Below are 20,003 nucleotides of genomic sequence, written 5' to 3' on the forward strand. Positions count from 1 at the left end.
AAAACTACTTCATAAATAATGACTAAATACTACACAAAAAATAACTTTTACCTCTTTAGATTTGCTCCAGTTGTACCTAAAGTTGTATCTGATTTGTTAAGCAATGTTTTCACTTTATTAAAACGTAATAATCCGATTGAGTAAAATATAATTTTTTACACACTCATCCTTGTTTTAGTTCTGATGTCCCACTAATCAGATTATGACAGATAGAATTAACCTAACTTTTTGTTGTAAACAATTTGAATGGTTTATTTTTGATATGCGGACTTTAAATAATAGAAATGTCCGATAAAATTCAGTATAACTCCGATTTAAAGAAGCTGTGTAGGACGTGTTTGTCCCCTTTAGCTGCTGAAGAAAAATTTTCCATTTTCAAAGATTTTCTCGTCGCTAAACACTTGAGTGAAATAACAAAAGTCCAAGTAATAACACATAACATTTTTGCTTGTACCGAATATTATAGTATTAAAGCGTTTTTAGTTTGTACACCATTCAGCTTTATCTGCTGAACTGTGTCCGAAATGCCACCAAAACCTTAAAACAGCAATAGACTTCAGAGACCAAGTACAAAACATCGAATTGCAATTTAAAAAAATTGCAAAGCTTTTAAACGAGGCCAGTCAAATTCCCTATGTTGAAGTAGTAGACCTGGTTGATAGTGATAATTCTACCCAGAATAATGTAGAGAAAAATACAAAAGGGGTAAAGTTGATGTCAATTTTTGTAAGTCAGAATATTTAATATTCATATATTTTAGACTAATACGGAACCTCTACAAACTTTAGATTTAAATATTAGGGAAATTATTGTAGAAAAATCACCTATTCATGAGAGTATTGTAAGTATGATGATAAATAGGTATTTCTACAAGTAAAATATAGTATATATTATTAGTTTTTATTTATTTTAGATTAATACAGACACCTTAGAAGATTTACAAGACAAAAGTGACAATGAAATGAATTTAGAAAATGCATCTAGTCAAGAGGATATTGTAAGTCAAAACAGTTTATAATATAATAATATAAACAGGGCATTTTGAGCATTTGATTTCATCTAGTTAATTTTTGTCATATAATGTTATATACCTATATCTTCACATTCAAGAAACTCAGCTTTATTTTTTTCCTGGAATCAGTAAAATCAACTTTATATATTTTTAAAAAATGCTCTAAATCAATGTGTATATGCTCACAAAATTTGATTTCAATACATAATGTCTATTTATTTTTAAACAAAGAAACCTAAGTATACACACAGAACTTTTTATTTATTTTAGGTTAACTTAATTACTGAAAGTGATACAGAAAATGTAGAGAATACAGAAAATATAGAAAATACACTTAGTCAAGATGTTATTGTAAGTATGACTATCTCTTGGTTCGCACTGAACACTAAATCCATTAAAAATAAGCTAAAAAGGTGGAGCACAGGAAATTAATTGTTTATTCACCTTCTCACTTGTGGGGCACCAAAAAAAATGATTTAACATCACAGATTTTGCTCCAGTTCGAGATTGAGAGTCTTTGATTCAAATAATTTACAAGTTTCAAGTTATTTTTACAAGCGTTTTTATCTTTGTTTAAGGAAGATGATCCTCCAATTCCAAAAAAGTCATTTGCATGCCTGTACTGCGACAGACTGTTTATTTTTCACAGTAGTTGTATAGAACATGAAAAAGTGGTTCACTCCAATGGTCAAACGATTGAGAGGAAACAATTCGAATGCAGTATTTGTGGTAATAGTTATTTTTTTAAAGGGGCCATACGTTTAGTAAAAAATCTTGAACATTTAAGGTGAACAATTTTCGCGCAGAGGAGTGTACAGAGGCCATCTTAAGAAGAAACACCGGAATATAAGACCTTTTGCCTGTAAAATATGTAAGAATATATATTATACAAAGCACGATTTAGCTCATCATATGGCGGTGCACCGCACAGAGAGGCCGTATATGTGTGATCTATGTCCAAAGGTAAAATACATTAAAAGGTATACAATAATATACATGGTCCGGCAATAGTGCGTCGGGCATCTGTAGCTCTTAGAATACAAAACTTGGGAATTTTGTTTAAGTGTAAACCTAAAGTATATGATGTATTTCAAGAAAATATTTTAATTTCTATAGAATGGCTCAAAAAAGTGTGAGTGGATTGGGATGATATTCGTTAAATGGAACACCCTGTATGTTATTGCATTTTTGGCTTCCTTTTAGATCACTTTACATAATCCTAAGATATGAATGAATATATTTCGATAGTTTCAGAGATATTAATAAATAAACAAAAAAATCATATTTTTCAACCTCCATTAAAAAAAATATTTATTTTGTCTATACTTAACTTTGCTATAAACATCGTAATCTTAAATCATACAGGATGTTCAAAATTCTACGCCAAACATTCTAAAATATAAGATAATTTTTCTTTGTTTTTTTTAAATGGATCACCCTGTATATTATCTTTTTGTTAGATGGACAATTAAAAAATGAACATTTTTTGTATTTAAAGTATTTCAAAATTTTTAATGGTTTCGCAGATACACGCAGTATTATTTCATATGCATGGTACAAAGAATACAAGGTATGATATTGCGCAGGTTGGTCGCTACGTCACAGGTGATAAGAGGCGCTATTGGTCAGCACGCTCCGCGCGCCGGTTCAAATCGTCAAGATATTGTTATAAACCTGTTTTTTTTGTTTATATACCGTCATTGAATTATCGCTAAGTTACAGTGGAGCAGTGCATAGGGAGTCGGGCTAGGAAGCGAGAGACCGGAGTTCGAATCTCGGCCGGAACATCACTTTTTATTTATTTTTTAAATACTGTTGTATTCTATAGTTTATTTTGTAGTATAAAAAGAACTATTTATTCTGTTATTTTTAATTTCCGTTATTAATATAAATTGATTGTTAGTACAATAACCTCATTTAATATAAAATAATATTCTACTTTTTGAAATGTATCGGGTCCTAATTGTACCTAAAAGTAATATATTTTTAGTGATATACCATATTGTAAACTATTTAATATTTCAGTCACTTAAAAAGTTAATTTGCATTGAATAATTGCCTACCATTAAAGGAAATTTGAGCTATATAACCCTTGATGGGCATATTCTGGGTATGCAAATACTTCCTTTAAATGTTGGGTGTCAATAATGCTCATCTGCCGGCGGCCTCGACGGCCGAGCTATTATGAACTTCCCGATTCGATTTATTCTCAACACCAGAAACATCTACATATAAAAAGAAGCACATGTTACTAATTATAATAAACTTCACCCTTGGTATTACTTCCACTAATTATAATAAACTTCACCCTTGGAATTACTTCTATCACAATTACAATACGTTCATCTGCATTGGCATTTTCTACTTTTCGATGGGAAACAATAAACTTCCCAACAATTTTTAAATGATGTAACAATTCCTCTTGTGGTTACTTTTCCATAGATATCCTCATCTCTGTCCTCATGCGAATTCAGAGGCAATAAAAATGAAAATTATTTACCATAAACATCGCAAACTAAAAACCTAATAAACAATTTTATACCGAATATAGAAATAAATTTAGTATTTTTACCTATTATCGTCCAAATCCATGTTAATAGATAATTATTATATTTAAATATATTTTTGGAACTGCTGGTTTTAGTAATTATTAAATTAAACGAACTAAAAAGTCTTAAAAATAAACAATTCTTAACCATAACCTCAAAAATGCAGATCTCCTGTCAACTTTCTTTATTTTTTTATTTATTCCTTATTTTCCTAGTGACGTCACAGGTGGTATGCGCGAACTGAACGAAATTGGAGCCGCTATCGATCATACCTTGTATTCTTTGTACCATGTTTCATATGGCTCTCTCATTGGGTGGCTTTGATAAAAATTTACTATGGAAAATGCCATAGGAAATATAAAACCGCGAATATTTGCGAAACCGTTAAAAATTTTGAAATACTCTAAATACAAAAAATGTTCATTTTTTTAATTCTCCGTCTATTGCAAAAAAAATATACAGGGTGTTCCATTTAAAAAAAAACGAATAAAAATTATTTTATATTTTAGAGTTTGGCGTCGAATTTTGAACACCCTGTATGATTTAAAATTGCGATATTTGTAGCAAAGTTAAGTATAGACCATCTAAAGTAAATACCTAATATAGTTTTGATTTCAGGACAGTTCTTGTATTTTTAATAATTTTTTAAAGAAAGGCTGAAAAATATGTATATATTTTTTATTTATTTATTAATATCTCTGAAACTAATCGAAATATATTTACTCATATCTTAGGATTATGTAAAGTGATCTAAAAGGAAGCGAAAAATGCAATAATATACAGGGTGTTTCATTTAAAGAAAATCATCCTGATCCACTCACTTTTTTGAGCCACCCTATAGAAGTTAAAATATTTTCCTGGAATAGATCCTAGAACATATACTTTAGACGCACTATTGCCGGACCCTGTATTACAATAATTAATGAGCTGTATGATCGAAAAAAAAACGACGTCAAAGATGCCTGGGGAATGATAATCGATAATAATTTTGGCGAGGTCAATCTCTAGATGTCATTTAATAAAAATTGACGTAAAACTTGTCAAAAATTCACATTAGTTATAGGAAGATTAAAACAGGATAGAACGTTTCCAGACATATAAAAATGTGTGGTTATTACAAATCTAAAAATAAATTACAACCTTAGGGCTCTAACTCACTGACGACCAGGTCGCAACGACCTGGCCGGATGTAATATTGCGTTTATAGCTGCGGCCAGATGAACGACCAGTTTCAACAGAGTTGTCAGATCTAACGCTTTTTTACGTTTTACCAATTAGAAAATATTGTTTCAGAAAGAATTAAGTTTCAGAAATGTTAAAATATCCGAGTTAACTAAAAAGCGAAGTTGCTATTCATGAGCTTATTATATGTTCTAATAAATATGTTCTTGATAAAAAAGGGACTAGATTTAAGTTTACCTTTGATCCAGTCTGTATACTATTTCTTTGGATTTTCTGCACGTGTGTAAAAACTACACTATAGTCTATAAAATGAATAACTTTGAATTTTGACCGTTATTTTTTACCAACATGGCAAATATAAAATCCCTCTATCGAAAAAGTTACTGATAGTCTTTAAAATGAGTGCCGGAACGAATCAGATAGGTAACTCTTTTTACTTTCGTGAAATAGAAAAGGAAAATAACAAAACAAGAGACAGTTCTTCCTCTTCTTGCAAAAATCAATGCGAAACTTATGCGAAATGTCATAATTGACAAAAGTAAAATGTCATCAGCCTTTCACATTTCTAAATATCAGACCAATGCCGTCTCTAATAGAACAGCCTCGGAGCGAGATTTATGACGTCACACTAGTTAGATACCACGGATTAATAAATATGTTGTAGAATACATGGAAAACATAATTATTCCTCGTATTTTTGGTTTGTACTTTAAAACTGATATAGTTTACATGAAATATACATAATATACAGTTAATAAATACAATATATATATATACCTATTTATAGTAATAAATACTTTGGCAAATAAACTATGAACCATACAAATGCAGCAAATATTTTACAATATAGCTACAAATAATGAATAGGTAGATAAGATAATGGGTAAAATGTAAAATATATTTTAGATTTTGGGGTTTGAAAATCGATCTAATTTAATAAAAAAACATTCAATATCTACTAATTGTGATGTATTATTATTTGCATTCACAAAATTTATATGTATATTTTGCAAGCATTAATGTTCGAAAAATTATATTTGCAAATAATACAGTATCATAGAAAAAAAGGCGTCAGCGATGGCTATGAAATAAAGATCGCTGTCATTTTATATGTAAAATTATTCTAAAATTTTTGGTTTTCTTGGGATTTAGGTTCGGGAAAAACACTGATTAAATTTTCATTTGGTTTTTCATTATTTTTTTTTTGGTTTAAAAAAAACGTTATAGCCTAAAATATATAAAATAAATAAAAAAATAAACGTTTATAGCCTTCATCAGTGTTGTGTCATACGAAAAAAATAGTGTCGAATATAATCCAAAAAATTACATATACGAGGAATAATAATTATGTTTTCCATGTATTCTACAACATAATTAATCCGTAGTATCTAACTAGGGTGACGTCATACATCTCGCTCAGTGGCTGTTCTATTAGAGACGGCATTGCATCAGCATGGCCGCAAGTTGCTAACCTAATAAAATTTACACTAGAAAAGCCCGCGTGAACTGTCAAATTCAAAGTTATTCGTTTCACAGACTATAAAACACTATATCTTATAGAAAATAAAATATTGTGCCTTGAATTTGTGGGATTTCATCTGAAAAATTATTGATTTGGAAGAAAACCGGCAACAAGCGGCAGAAAATTATAATATTTTAGTGCAGTCTACTGGTCGCAACCATAAAATAATAAATACAAGAAGAAGTGTGGTCGCAACGACCAACGGACGGCCAGTACGTTAGTGTGCGCGGTATCATTTGATTTAATGGTTTTAGAGGTAGCAGCGACCTGGCCGGTGCGACCTGGTTGTCAGTGTGTTCAAGCCCTTGAGACCAATTGAGAGTAAGCACCATTAAAAAGTAAAAAAGACTACGGGCCACGTAAATGAGGTCCAGGGCTTGACCTCGCCTAAATTATCATCGATTGTCACTCCTCAGCCGTTTTTTTTTCTCGATCGAATTATTATTTTATTACATGCAGACATTCAACACTTCTCGTAATTTACTGAACCACAAAATGGTCCATAAAAAGGCGTATCAGTGTGAACTATGCGGACTCAAGTTATCCACAAATGCCAGTCTAAACATGCATAAAATTTGTCACACAGGTATAAAAACTTTTTTTTATTTTATATTTATGAATTTTTAATATTATCCTTGTTTATATGAAGATATGACATGCTAATATTTAAGGGGGTATAACACAAAAGTTATTAAACAGGGTGGTTCGAACTGTATTCCGGAAACTTAGGCAGCATATTCTGCAGATAAAGATAAGTAAAAAAGTTCGTATAAATGCATGTCCTAAAATGCTTAGTTTCGGAGATACAGGGTGTAGAAGTTTCAATTTTATTTCGATTCTTTTCCAAATAATTTCTGAAGTAACGCCAATATTGGGATAAAAATTAGTGTCTGGGAGTTTTTTGACATGAAAAATTTGATTTTGACGTCAATATGACTCCTATTTTTAGGGAGCGCCACCTACATGTGTTTTAACTGTTTTGAAGAGCGATAACTTTTTGTCCGTACTTGTATAAAACCACTTGGTGAAAAATTATACATTTTCAACGGTTTTTACGTAGAAAATGTCCCTTGGTAAAAATCGTTAGGAGCAACCATTCTTAAGATATTTAGAATGGAAATAGTCACTTGTTGAGTTGATATAGTCTGTGAAACGAATAACTTTGAATTTGACAGTTCCCGCGGGCTTTTCTAGTGTAAATTTTATTAGGTTAGCAACTTGCGGCCATGCTGATGCAATGCCGTCTCTAATAGAACAGCCTTTGAGCGAGATGTATGACGTCACCCTAGTTAGATACTACGGATTAATTATGTTGTAGAATGCATGGAAAACATAATTATTATTCCTCGTATATGTAATTTTTTGGATTATATTCGACACTATTTTTTTCATATGACACAACACTGATGAAGGCTATAAACGTTTATTTTTTTTACTTATTTTATATATCTTAGGCTATAATATAATATTTTTTAAACCAAAAAATAATGAAAAACCAAATGAAAATTTAATCAGCGTTTTCCCGAACCTAAATCCGAAGAAAATCAAAAATTTTTAGAATAATTTTACATATAAAATGACAGCGATCTTTATTTCATAGCCATCGCTGACGCCTTTCTATGATATTGTATTATTTGCAAATATAATTTTTCGAACATTAATGCTTGCAAAATATACATATAAATTTTGTGAATGCAAATAATAATACATCACAATTAGTAGATATTGAATGTTTTTTATTAAATTAGATCGATTTTCAAACCCCAAAATCTAAAATATATATTTACATTTTACCCATTATCTTATGTACCTATTCATTATTTGTAGGTATATTGTAAAATATTTGCTGCATTTGTATGGTTCATAGTTTATTTGCCAAAGTATTTATTACTATAAATAGGTATATATATTGTATTTATTAACAGTATATTATGTATATTTCATGTAAACTATATCAGTTTTAAAGTACAAACCAAAAATACGAGGAATAATTATGTTTTCCATGTATACTACAACATATTTATTAATCCGTGGTATCTAACTAGCGTGACGTCATAAATCTCGCTCCGAGGCTGTTCTATTAGAGACGGCATTGGTCTGATATTTAGAAATGTGAAAAGGCTGATGACATTTTACTTTTGTCAATAATGACATTTCGCATAAGTTTCGCATTGATTTTTGCAAGAAGAGGAAGAACTGTCACTTGTTTGGTTATTTTCCTTTTCTATTTCAAAGAGTTACCCATCTGATTCGTTTCGGCACTCATTTTAAAGAATATCAGTAACTTTTTGGATAGAGGGATTTTATATTTGCCATGTTGGTAAAAAATAACGGTCAAAATTCAAAGTTATTCATTTTATAGACTATAGTTATTTGACTGAAATGATAAATTTGGAAACTTTTTATTTTTTTAAATTACATAATCATAAATTTTTCTTCGGAAAAGTGATGATAAAACAGTTTCTGTTGAACTTTTGGCACAAAAATATTTCAAATTAATGATTTCAGTCTAATAACTATTTAGTCAACATGTTTAATTTATGCCATTGCCTCGATTCGGAAATTTCGGCTCCAAATATCTCGAGAACGCTTACTCGTAGCGATTTTTACCAAGAGACCTTTTTTACGTAAAAAACGTCGTAAATGTATATTTTTTACTCAGTAGTTTTATACATGTACGGAAGAAAAGTAGTTACTCCTGAAACCAGTTAAAAAAATGTAGGTGGCGCCCTCTACAAGTAGGAGTCATATTGACATCAAAATTAAATTTCTCATGTCAAAAAACTCCCAGACACTAATTTTCATCCAAATATTGACGTTACTTCAGAAATTATTGGGAAAAAATCTGTCTCAAAATAAAAATGAAACTTCTACACCCTGTATCTTAGATACGAACATTTTAGAACTTTTTACTTATTTTTATCTGCAGAATATGCTGCCGAGTTTCCGGAATACAGTTCGGACCACCCTGTATAAAGAAATCATTACTTACACTATAAATTGATTTTTAGATGAGAGAAATTTTATTTGCGACATTTGCGGGAAAGCCTTTAAATCGAAGACAAACCTAATGTGGCACAAAAGGGTTCACTTAAATCCCGTGAACTGTACCATTTGCGAAAAAGAATTCACCACAGAAACGTACTTGAATATTCACATGAAAATTCACACAAAAGAAAAACCTTACAAATGCGATGTTTGTGGAAAAGGGTAAATATTCTACTAAATCATATATGATATCGTTTGTCCAGCGAAAAAATATATGATATCCAAAGAACGACAGTTAAAACAATTTACTTTTGAATTAAAATGACAGTCTGACTGTCATTGTCATATATTCTTTCGCTGGACAAACTTTATGTGTGAATGATGTAGATTTTTAACTAAATTTTCGTACAATTTTGTTTCAGGTTTTTCAATTTAATGGTAACTTGAAGAAGCATAAAAAGAGCCATGCTGTTGCTGATGAGTTACAACACAAAACAGCAGAATCGTCTTAAATTGTATATAATAAGAAAATATATAGTTTTTTTACCTGAAAATTTATAAAGTAGTTTTATTTTTTAATAATTATTCACTATAAAAATAGTATTACTATAATACATTAAATCTAATTTAACATTTTTAATATACCACTACTCTTTAGTAAGTGAATTGCAGCATTATTAAAAAAAACATTAAAAATCTACTAAGAAAATTAAATGAATTTAAGTCCGGCTCTGTTTTTTTCTCCTACCAACTTAATATTATTTACAAATAAAAAAACCTAGTTTATATCAGGGATGTGCTTTTATGCAGGAATAAACCAAGGACTGTATATATTTTAAAGGACTGTTCGATCGCGTCAAATCGCCGCTGTCGTAGTCGCCGTGGAATGTTACGTCACGCGCTGACCAGCGCTCCACAGTGCGGCGGATGGTTATTCTAGCGGGACAAAATCTCAAGAGCAATGTTTGGGACTTAAAATCTAAGAACGTAGCAAATGGTCTAATATATAGCAACTATATGGTTAAATTTATTTATTTATTAACAACTTAATTTATTAATAAATAAATACAGATAATAAAACTATGATATTATTCGTACATGACACAAAAAACCGTATTGTAAACTATTGCGAAATACATAAAATTATGATATCAGGTGAAATACTTACAAAAAACTCTTTAGCAGTTGTTTTTTTAATTACTTTGTAATCTTGTGACACCCTCTATATTTTATTTTAAAATATTAATTAAGATAGATATTTTAATTTTAATTTTAATACTCGGTAATTGTAAATTCATATATAGTAAGTATCTAAGACAATTTTTTAAACTCAGTGCCTTTTGATGGAGTTGTTTTGTTTTATACTATCCGATTGAAATTAATCTTTTGGGCATTCACCTGTTAAGCTTGAACTCCCTTGTGACTGTGACTACCTGTGTTGGTAACTATTGGCAACTCAAAAGATCTACATCATTCAATATATCGATATTTGAAAAAAAAAAGTGAAAAGTTTGATATCTGCAGAACAAAGGCACGAAGGATTTTAACAAATAATATACGTACAGTAGAAAAGTACATACCTTTGGCAATCTTTAACATAATTTGGCTTTGGAATAAAATGTATAAGCACTTGTAAATATATTGTTTTCGTATGATCTCTGCCTTGCTGAGCAGAAAACGACCAAATTTGGTTGATAAAAATGTATCGAAATACAAAGAATATTCATGCATTTTTGTATCAATTGGAATGTCTACTATTTGTCCCGCTAAATTTATCTTCCAACGCACTGTGCGCTCGTCCGTCAAATGCAAAAATAACTGTCACTGTCTAAAATCTTTAGCGCCAACTTCAACTCTGTCATCAGATGACGTAAAAAACTGACAGTGCAGGAAGATAGGAATCGAACTATCCTTATCTCTATAGTATTCTTGAGAATAAACTATAGACAAAGAGCAAGGACAAAGAGTATATTTTTAATCGACTGTTTGCTATAGAAAACCATTTTCTGAGATTTTTACTCATTAGAACTACTATAACGTAAGTTTTTGACTTTTTTACATAACTTAAAGTAGAAAAATAAGGTTTTGTATTATAATTTTTCGACCCTCATCCCTGATTTATTTAATAACCACTGACAGTTTGTGTTTTTAGGTTGGCCATACTGACGGCTAGTAAACAAGTTTAACCTAACTTTAACTGATGTTTTTTCTTTCCAAATCAATGAAAACATTATAAATAACACGTCGAACATGTCTGAAGGGGCAAAAAGCTTTGAAAACTTATGCCGAACATGTTTGGCACAGGTGCCTCAAGATGCCTTAACGCAAATCTTCGGAAACGAAGTTCTAGAAGAAAAAATAATTGACCTTACCAATATGGCAGTAGGTGGAATCAGATTACATACTAAACCATATTGATTATTTATTCAAATCGATTGAATATTCCTTTAATTATTTTTTAGTTAGGGTTTCACTCCTTTCTCCCTACCAGTATATGCAAAACTTGTTTGAAATATCTGCTCATTGCGACACAATACAAACAACAAATTCTGAGAGTCGAATTGCGCTTGCAGAACATTATAAAAATGACTGTTGATAATAATGATACGGATTTCGATTTTCCTTATATTACACCTGAGAATCCAATTGACGAAGAAAACTTGAACATTGACGTAACCGAATGAATAATAATAAAAAAAATATATTTTTTTAAATTGTGTTTTTTAGCCTGAATCTTGCAATGTTAAAGTCGAACCTTCTGAGTCAGGAGATGAACATAATGTATTAGAGGCAGAGTTAGAAGAGGGTGAAGTTGTTGAGGAAAATAACACTGATGTTATTAACTATAGTTACTTGTATGAGAATAATATAATAATTTCTGTATTAATTTTAGGATAACTGTGATTCATCTGAACCTAAAGATCAACCTGATAATGACATAGCTAATATTACTGATGTTTTAATTAAAACTGAAAACATACCTAGTGTTGAGGAGGATCCGATTGCTGTAAATGTAGTAAGATATAGTATTGTTTATATTTTAAACTGTACAGGGTATCTTTTAAGTAAAGGCATGTATTTTAAGAAGAGATTTTTGGCATACTATGTTATAAGGAAAAAAATTGCTAAAATACATATTAACTTTTTTTGTCAAAAACAAACTTATAGTTTGTAATGTTTTAGAACAAGACTAAAAATTGGCCAGAACAAAAATTGGACAGATATGTGGAAGGAGTAAACGATCACGAGTATACTATCGTTGTGTTTAATCCTGAAGTTGAATGTGAGATTTGTAAAATAACTCTGAAAGATAAAAAAACTTATATTGTAAGTATTTCTTTAATTTAGTGTTTTTTTTTTTCTGTTTTGTTGTACAATATGGTTAAAAGTCAAAATTTACATATATTGTTTACCACAGAACACACATACTATATTTTTTTAAGTTCCAGTGTTACCATACGCGATGTCAAGTGTCAAAAAAAGGAAATTTTTGTTATTTCTAACATATTCATTGCAATGACTAAAGAATTCAAGAACTAATAACACCAGAAACTAATTTTTTGTTATCAGTTGACACCAAAGCTAATTTTAATTGTCTCACAAAAATTTTTTTAAAATTATTATTCAGTGGTTAGACTCGAATGAATAATCTTTATTTATCTATATTTTTATAAAAGTTTCGCCTACGCCTATGGTAGATGCTGCTCTTTAGGGCGTGTTATGCCAATTATTTAAATAAAAAAGGTATTAAAACTCTTTCAAAAGGTACAAAACTGATATGGACTATTATAAATGAATAATTAATTATAAAATTCAATTAAAAAGCTAAAAAGATGAAATGCAGAAAATTAATTGTTTGTTTATTTATCTAGAAACGTAATACCTGGCTCTGTCTTCTCGATGCGGCTTTTACACTTGAAACCTGAACAAATCACCATTATAATAAAGTTTGTACAAGGTGTCACCTCCTTTGTTCGGCACCAAAAAATGGCGTCCTATAATTTGACATCACAGATTTTGCTCCAACCTGTATATTTTTTTTCCTGAAGTATCCAAATTCTAGCACATATTTTGTCTTCTTTTTTTCTACGTTATTAAAATCTGAGCTATTTGTGAGAAACTTGTTTATCTTTCAGGCTCATGTCAAAGAGGTACATCCAAAAGAAAAGCCCGTCAAAGAGCCACGTTATAAGGATAAACCCGCACTAATTAGCTGCGATTTGTGCGATAAAAAGTTTAAATATAACTATTCTTTGAAGCTTCATTCGGTAGTACATACTGGGGAAAAATTGTACAAATGTACATACTGCGGTGAGTATATTATATACCAAGAAAAAAACTAAATTCTGACTAAGTAAAGGATAAATAACAGTGACAGTAGATGTCTGTCTTAGTTGTGTAGCGTGCGGTAGATCTCGGTCAAAAATCGAAGGAAATAATGGAATAACTTTTCACTAGTAAGTGACTATACTAAGGGCTGGCAATGGTTAGTCTTGGATCGGGATTTCCGTATGTAAGAAGAGTACAATGGCGTTTATAATGTACTGAACAAAGAGAAGACAGTAAACACGTTGCCAAACGTATGAAATAAACCGAGAAACTGTGCACATCGCTAAGAGACGTGGAAGGGGATATAGCAGATTTGTCGCAGTTGACCGGTCGACCCAATCAATACCTCTGTCAGTACTTAAAGTTCTAAGGAAAGGTGTACGTCATGCGTTCAGCTTCACGATTTAATTACGTCTCGTGATACTTAATTTGTTTATTTATTAACGAGTCGTTGTAATTTTCCCTATAGCTTGAATTTTTTTTAAGTGCAAGCTAGAAACGCTTGCATTTTGGTAAAATAAGTGGAATTGAGTGGGTGTTCGATAGTGGTCGCGCTATTAGAACTCTGAATTCAAAAATCGATATCTCGAAATCTATTAGAAATAATAGATTGTAGTTTTTTCAAGAACTTTGTTAATATTTCTGCTGTATTTTCTTTGTAGACAGTATGTGAAAATCTTTATCAATAAAAAAATTACACGATTGCTGAAAATTGCTATGCTCTAAAAGTAAATGGCTGGATTGTTTACAATTTTTGAATGCAAAAAACAACCTTATCGAATTTTTCTTGTGTAAACATATTGTAGAATATCCCATCGTGAAAATAAAAAAAAGTATCAATATCTAAAGTGGTTCTTGAGTTATGGCCTGTTAAATTATCGCGATTACTGACGTTCTCTCGACACCCTAACAATATCCTTATAATTCCATTTGAGATGCTCAGAAACATGTCTAATGATTTTATCTAGTTATCTCTTGAAAAAAAAAGTCTTTTAAAAATAAGCGGTTTGCGATGGTGATTTTACTTTACTTGATAGGGAAAGGCGTATCGGCAACGCCGCAACAGCACACCATCGCGCGTCGCCTCGGTCGGTCGCATTTCTCTCACTCCGACTTAATAAGATTCCTATGCGATTTACTTCCACACATGTAAATGCCGACCCAAAAGTAACACTTGCCAGCACGGTATAATATATGTACATACATGTAGTAAACTGATCATTTATGACATTCACTTAAAATTAACTAATTATATATTTTTTCTTGCATTTTTGCTTTTATTTACTTTCAAAGATTAGACATAGATAAATGAAACAAGTTTAGATTGGAAAGTGCCCATAAGGACAATGTAAACACTATTTGGCGCTATTCTTGCAACGGTCGCGACCCAAAACTTTTGAAAATTTCGGAGCGGTTCGGCTTTTTCCGGAATTATATCGCCAAATATTGTTTATTCAAATTTATTATTATTTTCGTTTAATTTTATAAATAAAATACAGTGTGTACAAGAAACTTTATTTTATATAAGGACGCATGTATGAAATACCTATGAAACATTAAAAACATTATCACCGGTTGGAGTAAATAAAACTTGAATTAAACTCACAAGATAGCAATAATTACTTTGAAAATTGACGCTATAAACACTTTTCGGAATTTCTTTAATGAGAGCGGTTTAGATTTTGAAAGATTATTATGATTTTTGAAGATTCTGACTTTGACAAGAGAAAATTATTTCTGTTTTTGTTTGCCGTTGTTCTTAGCGACCGCTATGGCAGCGCCAGATCGCGTATAACGGTCGCGACCCAAAATAATTTCGCGACCTAAAATTTTTACGGGCTTTCCAATCTAAACTTGTTGCATTTATCTATGAGATTAGATGTCAATGAATTTAGATACGTCAATTTGACTGACCTGCTTCAGTAGCGTATCGGATGTTTTTGTTAATAAATAATTATTATAACTTATCAATTAGAATTATATATTTTTATAACCATTTTGAATAACTACCAATATTTATTGGCAACGTAAAATAAAATAACAAATTATTGAGTCTACCCTACATCATATTTTTACACGTTTTGAATAAAATTAGAACGGCACTGATAAACTGGGAATTTAAGTCGGCCATTTTAGGTCCCCGTCGCGCTCAACCAATAATATCAAAGTTTTTTGATATTATGTTCCTTCCTTAATCATTTTATTCAAAGCCTAACATGAATCTACTTGGATTTTAGATGAAAAATTCAAATCTACGCCAATGCGAATTGAACACGAGAAAATTACTCATACCGGGGGGATCACACCTTACAAATGCGAAATCTGTCACAAGTTTTTCAACAAAAAATACAACCTGACGCTCCATATAAGGACTCATACTCGAGAGAATCCCGTCGCATGTCCGGATTGTCCAAAAGTAAGTCATTTTATTATACAGGGTGGTCGGTTTTTTACTAGGAAAATTTTATACGTTTTTGTATTTTTTCTCTTTAGAGATTTCGCAATCGGAGTGCTTTGAGTGCTCACGTGCAGGTTAACCATTCGGAAAAGAAGTACCAGTGTGAAATGTGCGGGTACAAAGCTAGTACCATGTACGTCCTGAAACGTCACATTAAGAGGCATGTTTGTAAGTAACCCAAAAATTCAAGGTGTCTTTTAAAAATGTATTGAACCCAGAAACATACCCTTGAGTTTTTTTTCTTACCAAAAATGATTTTTTTGTCTTTTTTTACATTTTTCCTGGAAATTTAAGAAACTTTTGAGTGGCGCAGGTTCATACTTAGTAACTTTATTGACGGTGCATCGTTGCCAGCATGTTATTCATCTTCTGCCTATTTGTGTGTTATCTACACAATACACAATCACACACACACGGATCTACACAATATTTTTTTTTCTCATTAATAATGCAGTCTGGCTTAATATACAGGGTGAGTCATAAATAAGTGCAAATATTTTTAGGGGTGGTATATTTCGATCCCAGGAACACGTCTATGAGGTTTTTTTCGCTAAAAAAGATGTTGAAAACCATGCATTTTCTTTTAAATTTCCCTGTATATTTTTCGAAAACTTTTTAGAACTGCCTGTTCACCGCAAATTTTCCCACGGTATAATTTCTTAACCTCTGATATTACCCAAGGACTGTATATATTCTAAATGACTGTTCGTGCGCGTCAAATCGCCGCTATCGTAGTCACCGTGGATGCTTACGTCACGCAGGGACCAGCGCTCCACAGTGCGGCGGATTGTTATTCTAGCGGGACAAAATCTCAGGAGCGATATTATATGGTTGGTTGATAAAAATGTATCGAAATACAAAGAATATATACGACCAAAAATAATTCATGCATTTTTATATCAATTGGAATGTCTACTATTTATTCTTATCAGTACACATTTTGGGCTTATTTCTAACCAAACGGTTTTATCCCGCTAGATTTATCTTCGCCGCACTGTGCGCTCCTCTGTTAAACGCAAAAATAACTGTCACTGTCTAAAATCTTTAGCGCGAACTTCAACTCGGTCCCTAGCAATGACTAAAGAATCCAAGGACAAAGTGTGACGATGTCACCAAACAGTGCCGTAACACATATTTTTCTTAACCTAGCTGTTTGAAGCAATATTTATATTTTTTGATAATTGTTTTGACTACGCCTATGGTGTATCATCCTAATTAATTACGAAAAAAACGTATTAAAATGTTAACAAAAGGTACAAAACTAGTAGCGACGTATAGCACATATCAAGTACATATAGATGTTAATTCAAATTGAAGAATAATTATCGAATTCAATAAGAAAACGCTAAAAAGTTGGAGTGGACTGTTTATTTACCTATGAAACGTAACTCTTGGCTCTTTCTTATCGCTGCGTTTACACTTGAAAGCTGAACAACTAATCACCATTGTAATAAAGTTTTACAAAGTTTACTACACACAAACTATTAAAAATCGCTAAAATTGTCGCTGGTGACCAAATGATGACTCATTGTTTGCAGGTCACAAATTCTGCTGCAGCCCGTATAGGGGCGTTACATGTCCTTATATTCTTTAGTCATTGAATTGGTATCAAATATATATACAGTATGTCTAAAATAAAGTATTAATACAATTCTTAATATTATTTTCGGAACTATAGTGGACAAGTCACTGCCATGTGACGTGTGCAACAAGATGTTCCAAACGGAAAAAGATCTTCGCTATCACAGGAGGAGGCACACGGAACGGTTTGGCTGTTCGATGTGCAACGTAAAATTCAGGACAAGGTTGTATTTGAAGAAGCACATTGAGGAATCCCACGAAGGACAGTCTCCGTTCGACTGTAGCATCTGCAAGCAAAGGTTTGTAGCGAGATTACGTTTTTTAAGTTTCTGGCCATTTATAATAATTATTGTAATTAAAAAGCATATAAATTATATTTCTATACCGCTAGTAAAGAATTTGCCAATCTATATACCAATAGGATTATTTATAGGAGTATGCAAAAAGGAGTTTATAATTTTTTCTCTGTTAATATAGGTTTGAATCTGCAAAAGATTTGAGATTTCACAGATTCACTCAGCACCCAAAAAAATTCAAATGCGATCTTTGCAATCGAAGTTTCCGTAATAAGGTCAGTCTGGTGAAACATAGCAAAGTACACGATGCAGACTTGCCGCATGAATGTAAAAAATGTGGATCTAAGTAACAATTCTATTTTTTTTTAATGATAGAATTTTTTAATAATTTATTTGTAGGTTTCAATATAAAATTGGACTAACAAAGCATAAAAAGGAAGGTTGCAATGGACGTGTTTCTGATGAATCTGATGACTCAGAACAGTAGGATTATTGTATTTTAGCTAAAATGGAAGGTTGCAATGTTGCACATATTTTAGATTTGATTTTTTATCTGATTTAGAAAAGTTATTTCGTTAATTTTATTTATTAGTTTGTAAATTTAGAGTTATTTTAATAAATTGGTGTTCAATAAAAACCAGTCAGTTTCAATTAACCCATATTAACCTTTCTTACGACAAATAAATACCATAGTATTGAAAAAAAACGGCGTCAAAAGCGGCTGGCGAAAGACAATCGATGATAATTTTGACGAGGTCAAGCCCTAGACGTCTTTATTTTTTAATGGCACTTACTGCCAGTTGGCCTTAAGAAGACTATAGTCATTCCCCAGCCGTCTTTGACGCCGTTTTTTAGATCGTATGTTATTAATGTTAATTATAAAATTACTGCTATACGACCCTGTCTTATTTTTTAGTATTTTTTGTGTTAAAATTAGGATATGTTGGCTATCCTGCTAAGTTCATCGATATAATCTGTAGCCGATTTACATCAGCTGTTGAGGATAATAATCTGCTGTTTAATGTTTTTTTTTCAAATAGTTTATTCAAAAATATAAACTAATAAATTCAATAAATTTTAACCCAATGGCTCAGGAAATCCAAATTGTACCCGATCTATATAAGTTATGCAGGACCTGCCTTTCACAACATTCCCCAGAAAACATGAAATTCTTATTCGGAAACGAAAATATAGCCAAAAGTTTGAGTGAACTTATCAATATAAAGGTAAACAAATCTCAACTTAAGTAAAAACAAGCAAATTAAGGCTTATTATTTCTTTAGATTGACTTAGATGTATATTCTCCAACCTGTATATGCACTGGGTGTTTAGAGAAACTCAATGTGGCTGTTGGGTTTTGTAAACAAGCAAGACATGCAGATGGTGAATTAAAAAATATAGTAGAGCCGTTAAAAAGTACAAATGAAACATTAAATACAGGCAGTTTTGTAAATTTCAATGATGATAATTTGTCAGTTTGTATAATTTTAAGGGAAGATTCAGGACTTGAAAACTTAAATGTAAGTAGTATAATATTTTTTATACATACCTAAAGTTAATTTCTTAAGGTACATAGGACAATACATGTCAAGAATGAAAAATTTGAGTGTGAAAACTGTAAAAAAACGTTTTCTAACAGACGTAATCTGAAAAATCACGAGAAAATTCATACTGGTGAAAAGAAACATTCGTGTCACATCTGCGGTATTAATGTTTTGGATACTCCTAAGCTCTTAATTTACAATTTTCGTTTTTAGGAGCAAAATTTATAAATATTTTCAGACTAAGAACGCACCAGAGATCACATTCAGGCAAAACACCATATTATTGTAAAGTCTGTAATAAAAATTTCCACTCATCGTCCTACTTAAAAGTACACACGAGAATTCACACATTAGAAAAACCTTATTCATGTACAACATGTCCTAAAGTAAACGTTCTTTTATTTTTGTTTGAAAAAATAATAAATTTCATTGTTTTGTAGATGTTTATAAGTAAAAACATGCTCACTAAACATGAACTTATACATTCGGTTAATAAGGATTACCAGTGTGATAAATGTGGCCACAGATCACTGAGAGAGAGC

At 31.2% G+C, this 20,003-nt stretch overlaps 2 protein-coding genes across 2 annotated transcripts in view; both read left to right on the forward strand.

The window, feature by feature from the left end:
• The first annotated feature begins 219 nt into the window (after positions 1 to 219).
• LOC115891790 (zinc finger protein 721-like) overlaps positions 220 to 20,003 on the forward strand; it is a 23,350-nt gene continuing 3,566 nt past the window's right edge. Inside the window, exons 1-23 of the mRNA XM_030912348.1 lie at positions 220 to 425; positions 484 to 705; positions 761 to 841; positions 914 to 997; positions 1,283 to 1,363; positions 1,591 to 1,741; positions 1,800 to 1,975; positions 6,725 to 6,851; positions 9,277 to 9,476; positions 9,679 to 9,758; positions 11,745 to 11,925; positions 11,981 to 12,088; positions 12,147 to 12,269; positions 13,390 to 13,564; positions 15,820 to 15,998; positions 16,076 to 16,208; positions 17,719 to 17,920; positions 18,099 to 18,192; positions 18,958 to 19,143; positions 19,201 to 19,437; positions 19,486 to 19,621; positions 19,675 to 19,847; positions 19,902 to 20,001. Of these exons, the coding sequence (XP_030768208.1) occupies positions 285 to 425; positions 484 to 705; positions 761 to 841; positions 914 to 997; positions 1,283 to 1,363; positions 1,591 to 1,741; positions 1,800 to 1,975; positions 6,725 to 6,851; positions 9,277 to 9,476; positions 9,679 to 9,758; positions 11,745 to 11,925; positions 11,981 to 12,088; positions 12,147 to 12,269; positions 13,390 to 13,564; positions 15,820 to 15,998; positions 16,076 to 16,208; positions 17,719 to 17,920; positions 18,099 to 18,192; positions 18,958 to 19,143; positions 19,201 to 19,437; positions 19,486 to 19,621; positions 19,675 to 19,847; positions 19,902 to 20,001 (3,370 nt within the window). The 5' untranslated portion in view covers positions 220 to 284. The remainder of the gene's footprint in view (positions 426 to 483; positions 706 to 760; positions 842 to 913; positions 998 to 1,282; positions 1,364 to 1,590; positions 1,742 to 1,799; positions 1,976 to 6,724; positions 6,852 to 9,276; positions 9,477 to 9,678; positions 9,759 to 11,744; positions 11,926 to 11,980; positions 12,089 to 12,146; positions 12,270 to 13,389; positions 13,565 to 15,819; positions 15,999 to 16,075; positions 16,209 to 17,718; positions 17,921 to 18,098; positions 18,193 to 18,957; positions 19,144 to 19,200; positions 19,438 to 19,485; positions 19,622 to 19,674; positions 19,848 to 19,901; positions 20,002 to 20,003) is intronic.
• On the forward strand, positions 11,170 to 18,548 carry LOC115891892 (zinc finger protein 311-like). Its single transcript, XM_030912487.1, has 12 exons — positions 11,170 to 11,291; positions 11,406 to 11,635; positions 11,716 to 11,925; positions 11,981 to 12,088; positions 12,147 to 12,269; positions 12,437 to 12,580; positions 13,390 to 13,564; positions 15,820 to 15,998; positions 16,076 to 16,208; positions 17,719 to 17,920; positions 18,099 to 18,263; positions 18,317 to 18,548. Exons 2-12 carry the CDS (start codon positions 11,504 to 11,506, stop codon positions 18,402 to 18,404), a joined length of 1,659 nt encoding a protein of 552 aa, XP_030768347.1. The 5' UTR covers positions 11,170 to 11,291; positions 11,406 to 11,503; the 3' UTR covers positions 18,405 to 18,548.

The sequence above is a fragment of the Sitophilus oryzae genome, unplaced genomic scaffold (assembly GCF_002938485.1).
Source record: "Sitophilus oryzae breed Bouriz unplaced genomic scaffold, Soryzae_2.0 scaffold_119_pilon_pilon, whole genome shotgun sequence".
NCBI lineage: Eukaryota > Metazoa > Arthropoda > Insecta > Coleoptera > Curculionidae > Sitophilus > Sitophilus oryzae.

Bases quoted from the DNA above. Each gene is read 5' to 3' on its own strand.
- LOC115891892 (XM_030912487.1), top strand. From the start codon at position 11,504: ATGTCTGAAGGGGCAAAAAGCTTTGAAAACTTATGCCGAACATGTTTG. The intron at 11,926-11,980 runs GTAACCGAATGA...TGTGTTTTTTAG, and splicing joins AAGAAAACTTGAACATTGAC to CCTGAATCTTGCAATGTTAA. The intron at 18,264-18,316 runs GTAACAATTCTA...ATTTATTTGTAG, and splicing joins TGTAAAAAATGTGGATCTAA to GTTTCAATATAAAATTGGAC.